This window comes from Lemur catta, chromosome 11 (assembly GCF_020740605.2).
Source record: "Lemur catta isolate mLemCat1 chromosome 11, mLemCat1.pri, whole genome shotgun sequence".
NCBI lineage: Eukaryota > Metazoa > Chordata > Mammalia > Primates > Lemuridae > Lemur > Lemur catta.
The window spans coordinates 87,742,856-87,759,753 of NC_059138.1; the positions used below are offsets into that span (position 1 = coordinate 87,742,856).

The window sequence follows — 16,898 nt, forward strand, 5'->3', positions numbered from 1 at the left end:
GCTGTGAGCTGCCCTGGGCCTTGGCACGTTTCTCTGTCATGCAGTTAGGTAGCTAGTTCAGTCAGTGCAGGCACATTTGTGGATGGAAAAAACTGGGGCTCCCTGGAGGAAGGGTGCAGGTTGAGGCATTATGGGCCCCTTCCTTCCAGGCAGGGCAACCATCCCAGATATGGAGGTGAAGCACAATGTGGGTTCTCTTCATTCCTCCACAACCCGGGCCTCAAGCAAACTGCAGAGGGAAGAATGCAGGTGAGAGCCAGGAAGCACAAAAGCACCTTGAGTTAGGTTTGCAGTGCATTCATTAATTTAAGCTTGCTTCATTCCTAGATCAAGCTTCTGTTAGGGGTCCACACGCAGGCTCGGAAGATCCCGTCTGGAGGGAGACTGTGGTGCATCCAAGATCTCTCAAATAAGTGCATTAACTGTGACAAGAATTAGAAACGAATGTGCACGGTGCTCTGTGACAGCAGCTACTACGGAGTTGTACTGGGCTCCCTCGGCCAGGCCTTCAAGGGGAGCTGCCACCTGGGTGGGACCGGGCCCCAGCAGCCCGAACCGAAGGCCAGACCCTTCCTCGTTTCTCTAATCTGGACCCGCAAACCGCAGCGCCGACGCGCAGCCGGGACCCGCGGGCTCAGCCGGCTCCGCCACTTCCGCTTCCCGCCGGCGGGGCGGGGCTTCCGGTAGGCGGAGGCGAGGCTTTCGGCTGTCAGGGGCTGCCTGGCCCGGAAGCGGCGGCGGCGGCGCGGAGACTGCGGGGCGGGCCATGGCGGCGAACCTGAGCCGGAACGGGCCGGCGCTGCAGGAGGCCTACGGGCGGGTGGTCACCGAGAAGTCCCCGACCGACTGGTGGGCGGCGAGGCGGGCCGGAGGGCGGGCCGGGGGCCTTCTCGGGGGGCGGGTCTGTCGCGGCGAGCTGGGGGCGGGGGAGAGAGGGAGCGCGAGCGCCAAGTGTCGCCGCGGCAGGTGGTCCAGGGCTCGCCAGTCTGCCCGCCCCACGCCGCAGCAAGGGTGCTGTCCGACCCTCGTCACCCCTTGCCCTGCCGGGCGTGGACAGGTTAAACCCGTCTTGGGGGGACCCAGTGAGTCCCCAGCCCCTCCCCCTGCTTCTGGCCACCCGGTGTCGGCTCCGCGGGTTTCCATGTTGGATTCTCGGCCTGGTTGTGTGTGCTGGCTCCACCAGGTTCTTCTTTCCAGCTCTGGGACTTTCCTGGAAAAAGGGGTCCTGCACAGCCCTCCTGAGACGGCGAAAGCCACGCCCAGTTTCTTCCAAACGCCGTGTTCAGGGATGGGCCTTTGAGAAAGGTCTGTCAGCCTGGCCGGCAGTGCGAGGCTTCAGACACCGAGGTCAGGGGTCTGGGTCCCTGGTTCTCTTTGAGTGTGAACTTCTGAACTTCCAAGAAGAGTACTCCTTCCTCTGCCTGAGCCATGGGAAGATGTGTGAAAGTAGGATGCTGGCTGTCTGTTTGGACAGAGGTCTCATCTTCCCTCCACCACCCAAGACATCCTCTGCTAGGCTGTCAGTGGTAGATCTCATCTTGCAGCTGATGGGGCTTTACAGTACTGCACACCTGGATCTGGAGTGTCTGGAATAACCCTGGGCAACCCCCACACAGGGTCTGCTCTCTGGTCTGCAAGTATGCACAGCCATATATGGTAGTTCCCTATCACTTTCCCATTTACTTAATTTACTTAAACTATTTTCGCTGACCAGTTCTGAGCACTTCCAGTTCTGGGAAATATGCTGAGAATGATGGGCTAAGGTGACCAACCTTGGAGAATAGAAACTGGACCTTAGAGGCTGAGTCATGGTGAGGCCACCCTGTAGTCAGCACTGAGGCCCTTCCGTCTAAGTCTGCCCGCTGTGTAGGGGCCATCTCCACTTGTCTAAGCAGTTTTCTCATCTCCTCTGCACTTCCCTGGTGCCCAGCACAGAGTGCCTTTCATACAGTGGCACCGTTGGGACACTGAGGACATTGTAGCTTTGCCTTTCCTTCAGCCACAGGCCATTAGGGAAAGAGCTTCAGAACACCAGTTGCCTGAGTGTGCAGAGTCTCTTCTGTCAGGTCTGGGGCCAAGTCACCATGGGTGCCCCAGATGGCACTTGTGCCAAACAGCATATGCTCTGTTTGGGAGGCATCTACCTCGGGAAGGATGTCTTGTGACTTCCTTGGTAGGATTTCTCTGCCTTCTCTCCTTATCATCCCTCAGGAAATTCACCCACATGTCACTGTTATTTTTCTCAGGAGAGTTTCTAGGTATCATTTCTCTGTTCTGCTTCTCTCCTGTTCCTGTTGGTGATTCTCAGAGGGCCCTTAGACTTCTCCTGTTACTTCAAACCCTGTCAAAAGTATCTCCTCATTGGGTGCCCCATTTTCACATCCATATGATGCCACCTGGCTTTGGAACCCAGAAGAATCTCTGCCCCTCTCCAGCCCTGCCCAGTTAGGGATTTTGTTCCTTTCTTTACATGCTCTTGATCATGAGGTTTACTGTACTGACTCACCTAGGAGACTTCTAGTCCCCCTAATCAGTCGCCCTTCCGGGTCTCTCTTCATGCTCCATCTTCTCCGGAACTATTGCTGGTTTGGGGATGATGCCTTGCAGCCCACCTGGCAGTTTGGGCTTCCCGCTTCAGGGCTCCCACGTTTCTAGCCTCTCCTTGGGCTTATCAAAGCTGTCTGTTATCACCCCTGGTCTGGCACTTACCCACCCCACCTACTCTCTGTCCCTGATGAGGGTGCTGAGCTTCCTCTGTCCTCTCAGCCAGTCAGAACCCACCCAACTCACCTCACCCAACCCCAGGCTCCTTAGCACTGTGGGTTATACCATTCAGCATGAACCCCTGGCCTCCACCCTCATTGTCACAGCCATTAAGGAAGTTACTCAACAGATACGGTGTGGCAGGTCCCCTCTCACTAGCTGAAAAAATATTCTGACCACGTCACTTCTGTGCCTGTAATTCTGCAGTGGCTTCCTGTTGCACCTTGAAGAAAGCCCAGACTCCTTGCTCCACATGACCCAAATGCTGCCACTCCTCCCTCTTGTCACACTGGCCACACCTGTTTACCACCACTCCCTGGCCGTCTTTCTCTTCCTCAAATTTGCAAGCGGTTCCTCTTCAGAGCCCCTGCTCTTGCTGCTTCCTCTGGTGGGAGCATACTTCTTCCGTGTCATCACAGGAGGCTCCTAGCCTTCACTTCTCTGCTCCGAGGCTGCCTTCTCAGAGAGGCCTACCTTGATCCCTGCTCCCTGGCTGTAGTCACGTTTTCCATCTCCCTGATTGACTTCCCTTGGACACATGCCAGAAACCCTCATGGGTTTTCTTGTTACCTTTATCTCTTCACTAGAAGGGGTTGGGTGGGCCCTGTCTCTGTCCTCAGCGCCTGGTTCAGGGTGGTTATGTGTAGTAGATGCTCAGATGAAAGATGGACTGTGGGCCGGGCATGGTGATTCGCTTGAGGCCAGGAGTTCCAGCCTGGGTGACAGAACGAGACCCTGTCTCTATTTAAAAAAAAAAAAAAAGGTTGGACTAAGAGCCATACAGAAAAAGTGGCAGAGGATATTAGAGGCAGAAGAGGTGATCTCCAGTTCGGTGGGTCATAAAATGTTTCACACAATGAGCTGGGGCATTGGGCCAGGCCCTGAGGCCAGATGGGGTGAGGGGCCACACATCAGCTCTCCTGCCCCCTATCTTGTGGTTTGTTCTCAGGTGGTTCATGTGTCACCTCCTGTGTCTGCTTAATTTCATAATTTTTACGGGGATATAAACATTTGGTTTACACCTATTGCATTTGCACTGGCCAAGTCAGAGCTACAAGCATGGCCCTCTCAGACCATGCCTGTCGCACCCATTAGATGTGAATTTACCCGTGCCCTCCTCTCCCCTCCTGTAAGGTGCCTATTATTATATACTTTCTTGCTGTGCACAGGCCAGGGCACTGTTTTTTTTTTTTATGATTTGAAAGAAGGGCAGAACTCTAATCAAATGTGGGAATAAGCCTTTGAACTGGGAACATTCTTGAAAGTGGCTTAGACTGCAGCCTGGGGTGTAGGGGTTGGGAGATGAAGTCGGAGGGTTAGGGGCAGGTACCGAGCTTAGCTCTTATTAGCTGCTGGATCCCTTCTTGCAAGAGCTGGGTTGAGTTGCCATCTTCTGTTCCCTGTTGCTTGTGCCAGTTCCCTGTCTTCTGGCAGCCAGGGCTTTGTGACCATCAAGAGGAATGGGCTTCTTTTCTCCAGAGAGCTCCAGCAGCTCAGGCTGACAGTGCACCACGTCCCAAATCTTTCTCCTTGTTTCTCTGTGGTCTTTTCTTTAGTCACTTTTCTCTGAGTGTTTTTCTCTCTCAGTGTTTTTCACCTTCTGTAGTCTCTCCTGGTGGGAAGTGGCTCTTCCTGGTGGCCCATCTCCTCCCTACCAGGCAGATCCACTGGGCCTGGGTCTCATTTCTTCCATCTTTCTCAGGCATAGGCATCCCTGCCAGGTGGCATTGGCAGGGCTCTGGGTAAGCCAAGTTGAAACTGATTTGGTTGTTGTCTGACTATTTATCCCTGGAGCTTCGGTCTGGCCTGCCTTCCCAGGCCTGTGCTCCAGAGCCCGGGGAGACAAGAAACACTGGACCTTTGACTTGCAGTCTGATGGGTCACTGCCCTCACCCCGTGTCCACCTGCACTGCTGAGGGTGTTGAACTGCTACAGGGTTGGTGCTGACAGCTGGCTCCATGTGTACCACAGGGAAGCCCCCACACAGCTTATCTCCAGGAGACCACCTCTTCCAGAATGTTCTCCTTTAGTAACCTTTGTTCTGGTCAAGGGACTGTCCATGGCCTAGATTTAATAAAATTTACCGTATTTCCTCAACACCTCTGGGGCACAAGTTTAAAAAGGTCAGAATCTTTTCCAAAGTTCTTATGAATAATTAGTCTTACAGGAGAAGGAAGGCATGGTCCAGGTGTCACCCAGGGAAAGATAAAGCTCCAATAGATAGATTTGCCCACAGACCCATGAGGGGGTTGATGGGTCCCTGGTTTTAACTGTGTGACTCAATGTTGTGTCATTGCCCCTGCGGTTTCTGATGCTGAACACAACCTGTAAAATCCGCATTTGCCGGAGAGTCTCAAGCCCAGAAGGACCCACTGCCCCACCGGCCAGGCTTTACGGGAGCTGGGGCAGACACGCACAGGCATGGTGGGTGGCCTTCCGTGGAGCCTGATGTGTGTATGTCTCATTGCTTCTCCTTTTGGGTGTTCTGGGTTCAGGAATATGTAGGTATGTTTTGTCTTTTCAAATCCATATACCTGGAAGCCAGGTGAGTATTTCATACGTGAATGTGTACAAAGTCATTGTAAAAGTCCACACTTCATATTTACCTTGCAGTAGATGTTTGGCCCCGTCTCCATGGCTTTTCCCCTCACATCAAGCCCCATGGTAAGTCAGGCCAGCACTGTCCCAGCTTTAGAGCTGAGAAGACTACACAGCAGCCTCCTGAGAACCTGCCTAGCAGGTCAGAGCAGAGTGGGCCCACGGTGTTACTGTTAGGCCAAGCTCTTTGGTGTGTGGTGGGAAGCCATGGTAGGTGTGATGAGGGCAGATGGAACCCAAGGTGCCAGCTACAGAGCCCACTTGTGTTTTGTTTCAGGGCTCTCTTTACCTATGAAGGCAACAGCAATGACATCCGTGTGGCCGGCACGGGGGGTGAGTATGACCCCAAATGGGCTCTCAGGGACAACAGGAGACAGAAGGGTGAGGTGTGCAAAAAAGAGAGGGTTGTGACTATCAGCGGTCCATCTTGGCTGGCATTTCAGCTATTGCAGTGGGAGGAAAAGGACTCAACACACAGGTATCCCCTGCATGCGGCTCAACTGCAGTGACACTTTTCCCCCACTGAGGGTGGGGAGTAGGCCCAAGCCTGCCTCCTGCAGACCCACCCACCTCAACTGCACTGGGGGTTCCCTGGCCCACCTGGTTGAGACGTGCACCAGCAGCAGGCAAGACTAGGGCCTTGGCCATCTTAGTCCACCGAATAGCACGAGGCCTCCAGTGCTCACTGGCTGCTTCTGGCAGGCTTCAGATATTTGTAAATGAAGATACTCCTCCTTGACTTTCTCTGCTGGGGGTGGAGGGCAGCACGTTCTCTGTGTCTAGTTTGGGAGAGCTGAGAGGGAAAACAGGCTGGCCCTCTGCAGCACATGGGCAACCTGTGTCCAGGGAGCTGCAGCTGGGAGGATGCCAGTCCCAGGGCTCATGCTGGCAGAGGAGAAAGCCCACAGACACATCCTCCTCTGCTTTTGTCCTGCCCTGGCCATGAGCCAAGTGTACGCAGGGGTCCCACCCTCACTGGGGAGAGGCGTTGCCAGTGCAGATGGTCATAGGGAAGGACAGTCTGTTGGCCAGCACTGGGCAGAGGCTGTCCGAGTAGGCTGGGCCAGAGGCAGTGGGGTGTGACCTGTGGACCCCCCGGCTGATATCCCGGACTGCTCTGCATCCTCAAGGCCAGCTCGCTCCTCCGCCTCTGGAGCTCGCCTGACCCCTCTTGTCCTGAGCTAGACATGGCTTCATTGTTCAGTGAGTGTCTGGAGCGTGTTCTCCACCATTTGGTGACTGTTGTTGGTAGAAAGCCCCTCTTACAACCTCTTCTCCCTGAGGCATCCTCTCTCTAGAAGGATAGCCATTGAACGATAGACTCAGGTGACAAAGCAGGTGACTGGGAGTTGCGGGGATCAGCAACCCGAGTTTCCTGTTGTCATCCCCAGTGACACAGAACAGGGCTCTGCTGCAAGGGCAGCAGGTTGCTGTCTCCCGAGTGGGGACTCTGGACTGCCCCAGGCTCTGTGGAGCCCTATAGCTAAAAACCTGATCACTTCCTCCTCTCTATAACCTGGGAAAGACGGGGCCTAAGCCTCAGTGTCAGGGGAGAATGGTTTAGGGCAGCTCACTCCTGGGCCCCCATCACCTCTTCCTCTGAGGGTCTGTGAGGTCTGAGCCAGTTACGCAGCTGCAGGACGTTCCACCTGGTCCTTGCATCTGGGTGGCCCTGGAGTCTGAGGGGGCACGGGTGCAGGCAGGGGTGACTCAATGGGCCCTACTGTTTTGTGGCCCTTTGGGGTCCAGGCAACAATAAAATTGACATAGAGATTGTCCTTTGGGAAGTCTGGTGGCTCATCTGCAGTGGAAGTGACATTTTTTAATTTCAAGAGTCACCTATGGGTATAGAGGAGTGGTTTTTAAATTAGCGTGGGTATAAATATCACCTGAGGTGCTTGTCAGAATTGTAGACTCCTGGGTCCCATCCAGCTCTCATAAGTCAGTTTAGAGAGGGTGGGGCCCAGGCATCTGATTTTAAACTTGTCCCCAGGAAGATTCTGATGCAGGTGAAGGTGAGAAGCCCTGGTTTGGGGCAGCTTGAGTTCCCTTCCTGTTTGACTAGGGGTCAGGGCCAGCAGAGGGTGCCGGGGCTGCCTCTGACCCTCCTCATGACTCTGGCAGAGGGTGGCCTGGAGGAGATGGTGGAGGAGCTCAACAGTGGGAAGGTGATGTACGGCTTCTGCAGAGTGAAGGACCCCAACTCCGGCCTGCCCAAGTTTGTCCTCATCAACTGGGTACGTGGAACTTGTCTCATCTAGTGTGACCCCGAAAACACCATTGTCTTCTTTGCTGCTCTGACTTGACTTCAGGAGTGGAGTGTTTTACGGGCACAACATTGCAGATCAGCAGAACAGCTCAGAGCTGGTGAATGAACAGAATAGTCAGTTAATTTATTGCAGCCCAAAGAATAACTGTGGCCTTGGTGTGCAGAATTAACCTTCCAAGCCCAGAATTAGTCCTGCAAAATGGAGTAAAAGCAGTGACAGGAAATTCTGGCTCCATCCCCTTCAGGGTAGTTGTTCTGATGGAGTAGAAGGCTTTAGGGGAGTGTTCAGGAACCTGGAGTATAGAGATGGGCTCCAGCAGAACAGAACCCCTTAGTGGGGACAAGGAAAAGTCAGGAAGCACCCCCCACAGTCGAAATTGATGGCCATCTTGCCCAGGGAGCCTCCGTAAGCCCCTTGGAGGTGTGGGGACTTACCTTGCCTGTGTGACACAGAAGAATGGCTTTTGTTGTGGGGATTGCTGTTTTCTCTTTTCTGGAACACAGGGAAGCTGCTGGGTCCCCAGGGGATGGAAGTGGGTTTTGGGGAGACCTAAGGTCATGCTGGACGTGCTTGTGTTGCAGACTGGCGAGGGCGTGAACGATGTGCGGAAGGGGGCCTGCGCCAGCCACGTCAGCACGATGGCCAGCTTCCTGAAGGTGAGGCCCGGCGGGACCTGCCCCACTCAGAACAGGCCTCGCACCTTGAGCTCCCCCAGGTTCCTGGGTGTGCGTGAGCGGGGAGCAGAGCCGGAATCGGACATGTGCTCACGACTAACTCTCTGTCTGGCTTTTAGGACTTGACCAGGGGCCGCTGCACTCTCAGTCGGCAAGTGCAAGGGAGGTCGGAATGTGGCCAGCGCCACCTGCAGGCCGGCGTCAGCATGGCAGGATGAAGGACCATGCTGGAGCTGGTCCCGTGGGAAGGCTGGGCCCTGGGTTCCATTTTGCTTCATGATGACTCTAAACAGCTTAGCAGTGTTGTCAGGATTTGGAGGACGGGGAGAGTTCCTCGTCCCCGCCACCTTAATATGCACATTCCCTTTGATGCGTTCTTTTCCAGTCCATTTCTGCATGTATTCCTGTCAGTCCTATAATAGAACCTTTTTTAAATCTAAAAACATTTGTTTTAAAGGGATTTATTGTTCCCCTGTCAGGTGACTTTTTGCATTTCTTTGGTTACTGGCAAGGAGACTGAGGACTTTGATTCTGGTTCTGCCAACATTTCTTCAGATATACCTCAGTTTCTCCGTCTAGGAGCTGAAAGAGAAGATCCCAAGCTTAATGAGTATACAGCTTGAGTATCGTTTATCGGAAATGCTTAGGACCAGAAGGGTTTCAGATTTGGGATATTTGGAATATTTGCTTTATATACTTAAAGGTTCAGCATCCCTAATCCAAAAATCCAAAATCTAGAATACCTCAGAATCTGAAACTTTTTTTTTTTTTTTTTTTGAGACAGAGTCTCACTCTCTTGCCTGGGCTAGAGTGCCGTGGCGTTAGCATAGCTCACAGCAACCTCAAACTCCTGGGCTCAAGCAATCCTCCTGCCTCAGCCGCCCGAGTAGCTGGGACTATAAGCACGTGCCGCCATGCCCGGCTAATTTTTTCTGTTTTTAGTTGTTTGGCTAATTTGTTTCTATTTTTAGTAGAGACAGGGTCTTGCTCTTGCTCAGGCTGGTCTCAAACTCTTGAGCTCAAGCAATCCTCCCGCCTCGGCCTCCCAGAGTGCTAGAATTACAGACATGACCCACTGCGCCCTGCCAGAATCTGAAACCTTTTGACCACTGACATGATACTCAAAGGAAATGTTCACTAGAGGATTTCAGATTTCAGATTTTAGGATTAGGGATACTCAACCTGTATACCCAGTGAATAAGGTCATGGATGTCGCTTCTTAGGAAGAAATCAGTGGCTCCCAGAAAATGTGCTTGTTTCCAGATGGCAGTTTTTTTCACAATTAAAAAAAATGATATATAGTAGTTGTACACATTTTTGGGGTACATGTGCTATTTTGATACGTGTGTACAATGTGCAATGATCAAATCAAGGTAATTAGCATATTTGTCACCTCGAACATTTATCTTTGTGTTGGGAACATTGCAATATTTTTCTTTTAGCTATTTTGAAATACACAAATTATTGTTAACTATAATTTCCCTACTGTACTATCAAATGCTCGAACTAGAACTTATTCTTTATATGTAACTGTATTTTTGTACTCATTAACCAACTTCTCTTTGTCCCTCTCCACCTTTCCCTTCCCAGCCTATAGTAATCACCATTCTATCCTCTACCTCCATGAGATCCACTTTTTTAGCTCCCACATATAAGTGAGAACATGTGATATTTGTCTTTCTGTGCTTGGCTATTTCACTTAACATAATGATCTCCAGTTCTATCCATGTTACTGCAAATGACAGGATTTCATTCATTTTTATGGCCAAATAGTATTCCATTGTGTATATGTACCACAATTTCTTTATCCATTCATCCGTTGATGGACATTTTGGTTGACTCCATATCTTGGTTGTTGTGAATGGTGCTCAACAAAAATGGGTGTGCAGGTATCTCTTTGATATACTGATTTCTTTTGGATATATACCCAGCAGTAGGATTGCTGGATCATATGGTAGTTCTATTTTTAGTTTTTGAGGAACCTTCATACTGTTTTCCATAATGGCCATACTAATTTACATTCCCACTAACAGCATATAAAAGTTCCCCTGGCTAGGTACGGTGGCTCACACCTGTAATCCTGGCACTTTAGGAGGCCTAGGTGAGAGGATTGCTTGAGACCAGGAGTTCAAGACCAGCCTGAGCACGCTCGAGACCCTGTCTCTACAAAAAAGTAGAAAAATTAGCTGGCCTGGTGGCACACACCTGTAGTCCCAGGTACTCAGGAGGCTGAGGCAGGAGGATCGCTTGAGCCCAGGAATTTTGAGGGTTGCAATGAGCTGTGATGACGCCACTACACTCTAGCCCAGGCAACAGAGCGAGACTGTGTCTTTAAAAAAAAAAAATTCCCCTTTACCCACATCCTCTCCGGCAATTTTAATTTTTTGTCTTTTAATAGCCATTCTAACCAGGATGAGATGATACCTCATTATAGTTTTGATTTGCATTTCCCTGATATAGTGATGTTGAGCATTTTTTTTCTCATATATTTGATGGCCATTTGTATGTCTTTTGAGAAATGTCTGTTTAGGTCTTTTGCCCTTTTTAAAATCATATTGTTTGATTTTTGCTGTTGAGTTGTTTGAGTTCCTTATATAGTCTGGTTATTAATCCCTTGTCAAATGAATAGTTTGCAAATATTTCTCCAATTGTGTATGTTATCTGTCACATTATTGATTGTTTCGTTTGCTGTGCAGAAGCTTTTTAGCTTGATGTGTTCTCTTTTGTGTATTTTTGCTTTTGTTGCCTGTGCTTTTGAGGTCTTACCCAAAAAAATCTTTGCCCAGACCAATGTCCTGTAGTGTTTCCCCAATATTTTCTTTGGTTGTTTCATAGTTTCAGGTCTCACGTTAAAGTATTTAATCCATTTTGAGTTGATTTTTGTCTATGGTGAAAGGTAGGGATCTAGTTTCGTCGTCTGCAAATAGATATCCAGTTTTCCAGCACGATTTATGAAAAAGACTGTCCTTTCCCCAATGGATGTTCTTGGTGCCTTTGTCAAAAATGAGTTTGCTATAATGTATGGATTTATTTCTAGCTTCTCTCTTCTGTTCCACTGGTCTGTGTGTCTGTTTTTATGCCAGTACCATGCTGTTTGGGTTACTGTAGCTTTGTATAATAGTATAATTTGAAATCAAGTAGTGTGATGCTGACAGCTTTGTTCTTTTTGCTCAGGATTGCTTTGGCTATTCAGGGTCTTTTGTGGTTTCCAGATGGCATTTAAAGTTAGTTTTCATTGATTAGAAGGCAGGCTTTTCATGCAGATCATTGCTGAGCCATCTGCTGATCTGCAGCATGGAGTGTACGGCACCTGAAGGACGAACCGCTGGATGGCACAGTGGAGGCGAGGGCCTCACAGACGATGGGATGGGTTTGAGGGGGTTTGCTCCAAGTTGTATGAGCCCTTGAGGGGAACTCATGCCTTGGTTCCCAGCAGCCAGACTGGCGCCTTCTGGTCCCCTGACCCCAGTCCTTCGTGCAGTGGTGGCCTGTGCTGTGCAGACTGACAGGAGTTTGGCCCGTCCACTCCTGGCCTTGCAAAGCCTAAGTCAAGTACTGCTCCCGTCACAGGGGGCCCATGTGACCATCAACGCGCGGGCTGAGGAGGACGTGGAGCCCGAGTGCATCATGGAGAAGGTAGCCAAGGCCTCTGGTGCCAATTACAGCTTCCACAGGGAGAGTGGCCGCTTCCAGGACACGGGGCCGCAGGCCCCAGTGGTGAGTGCTGCCCGCCCATCGCCTTCCCTCTTCTTGCTCGGGGCCCACGGGCAGGGGGCCAGGAGTGTGCAGTTCCCAGCATCCAGGCTGGCTGGGCCCCGGCCTGCTTGGCTGCCTCTGTCATGAACCCCCAAGCTGTGGTGAGCGCCCACTGACCCTACCTGGTAGTTGGACTAGCTGTTCTGGAGCCTGCTCTGTGTGGTCGGAGTGGGGGCTCTGCAGGGACACGGGGCTCTGATAGTCCAGCTACCCTCGAGGCCACGGCACCAACACGTCCTGGGAAGCCCCTGGAGGGAGCTGCTGTGGAGGAATTTCAGGTGGCATTAGGACAGAGCCTAAAATCAGAGCAGGCCCCTCTGAGTTGCGGGGAGACACCTGTGGGCCTGTGGCCCTGGTGCTGGCTGGAGCTGCCGGCCAGGAACGGCGTCCTCAGACGTGCATTTGGCATCAGCGGTGATTCCTGTGGACGCTGTTATGCTAGTCAGCTTCTGGGAGTGGCCCCTGGCTGGAGGCCTGCCTCAGACCTGCTCATTGTCCAGGAGTATGCAGGTGGGGTTGCAGGGGCCCTGGCCCCATTCATGAGGGCCAGGTGCCACCAGAGACCCCTCAGGTGTTGTCTGGGACTCAGTGTCCCAGTTGGGGCAGTTTCCTGGGCCGCTTTCAGGTCATCTTGGTGTTTGTTTCCTCCAGGGTCATTGGACAAGGCTCCGCTGCCTCTGCTGGGTCCAGTCCTGGCAGCTCTCCCCTGCGCTCTCGAGAGTCTAGTAAATTCTCCCTACCTTTGGTGCCTGTGGGCTTGACCTTGCACCCTGGGCCTGGGTCTCTAGTGGGTGCTCTGTTCCCCACAGGGCTCTGTGTACCAGAAAACCAATGCTGTATCTGAGATCAAAAGAGTTGGCAAAGACAGCTTCTGGGCCAAAGCTGAGGTGAGTGCTGCCCAGGGCGTGCCAGGCACATGGAAGATAGAGTGAGCACCACTTGCTATGTCTCGGTTTTCCTCATGTAGCCCACATAGCATCTGGTCTCCTCGGCGCCTATTTACAGATGGTCGGTCTAAGGCGTAGATGAGTTAAGTCACAAGGCTAGCGAGTGACTGCCTCTGGCACCCACCCTTGACCTCGTGCCTGTGGGACCCAGGCCTGGGCGGGGGTGAGGCCACGGGGCAGAATGGGGCTGAGGTGGAGGCTGTCTCTGCAGAAGGAGGAGGAGAACCGCCGGCTGGAGGAGAAGCGGCGGGCCGAGGAGGCACAGCGGCAGCTGGAGCAGGAGCGCCGGGAGCGGGAGCTGCGTGAGGCCGCGAGCCGGGAGCAGCGCTATCAGGAGCAGGGTGGCCCTCAGAGGTGAGCCGGAGGTGGGGGGCCGGGTGGGGGGCCCAGTCCCAGCACTCACTCATCTACGGAGGCAAGGATGACTGAGGGGCGTGCGCCTTCACCCCCACCCTTCCCAGCAGGATGTGTGAGCAGGAGCAAGAAGTGGTTTCACGCAACAGAGAGGAGCAGGTAAGACGCGGATGCCCTTCGCATCTGGGCCTGTCACAGTCGCACGTGAGGTCTCTGATCTCAGGTTGAGGGCTCAGCCAGACCTGAGCAGAGGCTGCCCTGCTGCCAGCTGGGCGGATTGGAATCCGGGCGCCTCAGCGGTGGCAGCGGAGAGGGAAGCCAAGGGCGGAAGCCTCTGGCATGGACCGAAGCCCTGTCCCGAGAGAATCCCCGTGAGCCTCTTGGCTTCTGCGTGTTGCTTCCTGGTCCCACACACACTTTTGAGGGGCTGCCGTCTGGGGAGGGGCAGTGGAGGTGATTGCCCCCCGCCGGAGTCAACATGTGCTCCCCCTAGAAGTCTGCCAGTCAGCAGGCCACACACGCGAGGGAGATTTTCAAACAGAAGGAGAGGGCCATGTCTACCACCTCTGTCTCCAGCCCTCAGCCAGGTGAGACCTCCCTCTGGGCCTGGCCACCGGGCAGGGGCAGGCTGAGAGGGAGCCTGGGGCCTATGTAGGGCATCCCTGAGGCTAGTGAAAGAGGTATCAGAGGGTGGCAGGGATGAGTGAGCAAAGAGGAGGGACTCCTGGGGCCCAGGTAGCCCCTCCTGCCCTTGACCTTGTCAGTGACCGTGCTGGTCACCACTTTGGCCCCAAAGGACACAGGGCTGCACTGTTCACCAGCTCCCCACACAGCACTGGGTCTCTGTGGCTGTGCAAGCTGGAACAAGACCCAGGAGCCTGCTTTGAGCACACCAAGGGTGTGTGTGCACATAACCAGGTGGTGTTTCTGAAGTGGTGTCGTGTGTCGTTTGCCTGGGTTTGCAGGCAAGCTGCGGAGCCCCTTCCTGCAGAAGCAGCTCACCCAACCGGAGACCCCCTTCAGCAGAGAGCCAACTCCCGCTGTCTCAAGGCCCAGGGCAGGTATGGCACTTGCCACCCCATGGGGACCCTGGAGGGGGGCGGTGGTGGAGAAGGGGGGTGTGTGGGAGTCAGACCTGCTGTGCTCCCTGGTGCAGATCTCTGTGAGGAGCCGGCACCCGGCACTCCTCCACATCTGGTGCAGGCGGAAGAGGAGGCTGTGTATGAGGAGCCCCCGGAGCAGGAGAACTTCTACGAGGAGCCCCCACTGGTGGGTCCCCTGCAGTGGAGGTGGGACCATGGAGGGGCTGCATGCTCAGGAACACTGATCATGTAATGCCTGAGTTTTCTGGGGCATGCTACGGCTTTTAAAGCGCATATGGATTATCTCGATTAATTTTTGGAGCAGCCCTGTGCCATAAGTCATCTGGGCAAACACTACTCTGTGGAGATGCTGGGTGGGGAGAGTACCTTGTGACCCATGGCTGGGATTTGCCACTGTCCTGTGACTTCTATACCCAGGGGGGGACGGGGACAGCAGCAGTCCCCAAGCCCACAGACTGCTTTCCCTCCATGCCCTCCCATCTTGACCTGAGCCACGTGGGGCAGGGATCCGGTGTCAAGGCTGAGTTTGGGGTAACATCTTCTTGTCCCTGGTCAGGTGCAGCAGCAAGGTGCTGGCTCTGGGCACATCGACCATCACATGCAGGGCCAGGGGCTCAGTGGGCAAGGGCTCTGTGCCCGGGCCCTGTACGACTACCAGGCAGGTAAGGTGCCCCAGCCCAGCTGCCACAGACCACAGGGTCCCCAGGTTAGGAGACAGGAGGATCTGGGGCTATGTGGGAGGATGTCATCAAGAAGACAGGAAGGTGGGAGGGGCATTTAGGAGTGGAAGCACCTCTGGTGTGGCCCTGGAGCATCCATCCCACACAGCTCAGGCCTCCCTGTGTTTGCTGGCCCCTGGTGTGAATCCCAATTGCCATCCTTGTTGTAGAACCTGGAGGTCTGACTGGGGAGGTGGGCCAGGCCTGGACGCTGGTTCCCCGGGCATCCCTGGGTGGAGGTCTTGGGGAAGGAGACTGAGGCTCTCCACGGAGCAGGCTGGAGGGCGGCATCTACTCCAGCCTTTTGTGGGAATTCTTTGTGGGAAGATGTGCCCTGGGGGTGTGGTCGCCTGGGCAGTGGTCACCAGTGCGGCTCCACTTAGGCAGAGGCTTAGTGCGATGGCAGAGGGATGTTTCCGAGGAGGAAGCACAGTGCAGTGAGGTCCGCTGGGGGCTGCCTGAGCAGGCGGGGCTCGGGGTTTGGGTTGTGGCAGGGAGCCGCTGATGCAGCAACCGGGCTTGCCCTTCTTGCAGCTGATGACACAGAGATCTCCTTCGACCCTGAGAACCTCATCACAGGCATCGAGGTGATCGACGAAGGCTGGTGGCGTGGCTATGGGCCAGACGGCCACTTTGGCATGTTCCCTGCCAACTACGTGGAGCTCATTGAGTGAGGCTGGGAGCCTGTCTTTCCCTTCCCTCTCAGACGTGGCTTCCTTATTCCTGGAAGAGGAGGCCTCAGAGTTAGGTTCGGCACTCTTTCAGGAATGGTGTCCCTAATGAGGACGGGGCCTCGGGGCTCCTTCTGGCTTGGGTGGCTCAGCCTGTCACTCCAAATGCAGCAATTACCTGGTGATTCCCAGACACACTTCCTGCAGGCTCCCAGGCCCTCCCAGGCAGCCTGGCCCTTGACCCCAACAGGATATTGAGCCAGGCTCCGCCTGTGGCCAGCCCCCTTGTGACCTCGTGTGTCTGCTGCCAAGCTAGGGACAGGGGTTCTGAGCTGGGGCATCTGGAGGCTCCAGGCTGCCTTTTACATTTGCCTTTTCTTTTTCTCATGCTTGTAAGGGGTGGTGGCTGTTTAGAATGACCCTTGGGAACAGTGAACTTAGAGAATTGCTTTTAGCAGAGTTTGTGACCAAAGTCAGAGTGGATCATGACGGTTTTGGCAGCAGGGAAGTCATCTTACTGGAGCCTGTTCTGTGCTCCCCACTCCATTTCTCTGTCCCTCTGCCTGGGCTGTGGAAGTGGGAACAGGGATGACCAAGCTCCCATCTCTGGGTACGTGAAAACAACAGACACAATGTGCTCTTCCATGTGGCTCACTCACTGCTGCCCCCCCCCCGGTGTGCGCTCAGCTGACTCTGGCTTCAGGAAAAGTAACACAGAGTGGCCTTTGCCTGTTGTCTGCCCACTATTTTCTGTCCCAGCCTATCTGTGTCTCTGAACAATTTGCGTTTGGACTAAGAATTGCCAGTTTGGTTCACACAGGCTCCCAGCCCTGAGCTGCCCTGCTGTAGGCTGAAAGCCCCATGCGGAAACAGACCCCTGCCTGGGTGTGCGCCTGCTCCGTGCCCAGGGTGTGCACGCACCCTCCGCCCTGTGCAGCCAACAGTGAGCTACCAGGAAGAGGCAGAAACGTTATGGTGTGACTGGAACCAGAGCCCTCCTGTGTTCCAGTTCCTCTGGGAGGGGGCCGTGGGCTGCTCTGCCT

At 53.8% G+C, this 16,898-nt stretch overlaps 1 protein-coding gene across 4 annotated transcripts; it reads left to right on the forward strand.

Annotated features, from left to right (window-relative positions):
- Positions 1-681: 681 nt before the first annotated feature.
- On the forward strand, positions 682-16,651 carry DBNL (drebrin like). Of its 4 annotated transcripts, none has more exons than XM_045564773.1 (13): positions 682-849; positions 5,639-5,694; positions 7,486-7,598; positions 8,213-8,287; positions 11,876-12,022; positions 12,871-12,948; positions 13,220-13,362; positions 13,470-13,521; positions 13,856-13,949; positions 14,328-14,423; positions 14,519-14,631; positions 15,022-15,127; positions 15,719-16,651. In XM_045564773.1, exons 1-13 carry the CDS (start codon positions 767-769, stop codon positions 15,856-15,858), a joined length of 1,296 nt encoding a protein of 431 aa, XP_045420729.1. In that variant the 5' UTR covers positions 682-766; the 3' UTR covers positions 15,859-16,651. The 4 variants fall into 4 exon arrangements, with proteins under 4 accessions (XP_045420729.1, XP_045420730.1, XP_045420726.1 ...); XM_045564774.1 differs by having other exon boundaries at positions 722-849; positions 13,473-13,521; XM_045564770.1 differs by lacking the exon at positions 682-849 and adding an exon at positions 1,509-5,187.
- The last annotated feature ends 247 nt before the right edge of the window (positions 16,652-16,898 follow it).

Bases quoted from the DNA above. Each gene is read 5' to 3' on its own strand.
- DBNL (XM_045564770.1), top strand. From the start codon at position 5,075: ATGCTGAACACAACCTGTAAAATCCGCATTTGCCGGAGAGTCTCAAGC. The intron at 7,599-8,212 runs GTACGTGGAACT...CTTGTGTTGCAG, and splicing joins AGTTTGTCCTCATCAACTGG to ACTGGCGAGGGCGTGAACGA. The intron at 12,023-12,870 runs GTGAGTGCTGCC...TGTTCCCCACAG, and splicing joins CGGGGCCGCAGGCCCCAGTG to GGCTCTGTGTACCAGAAAAC.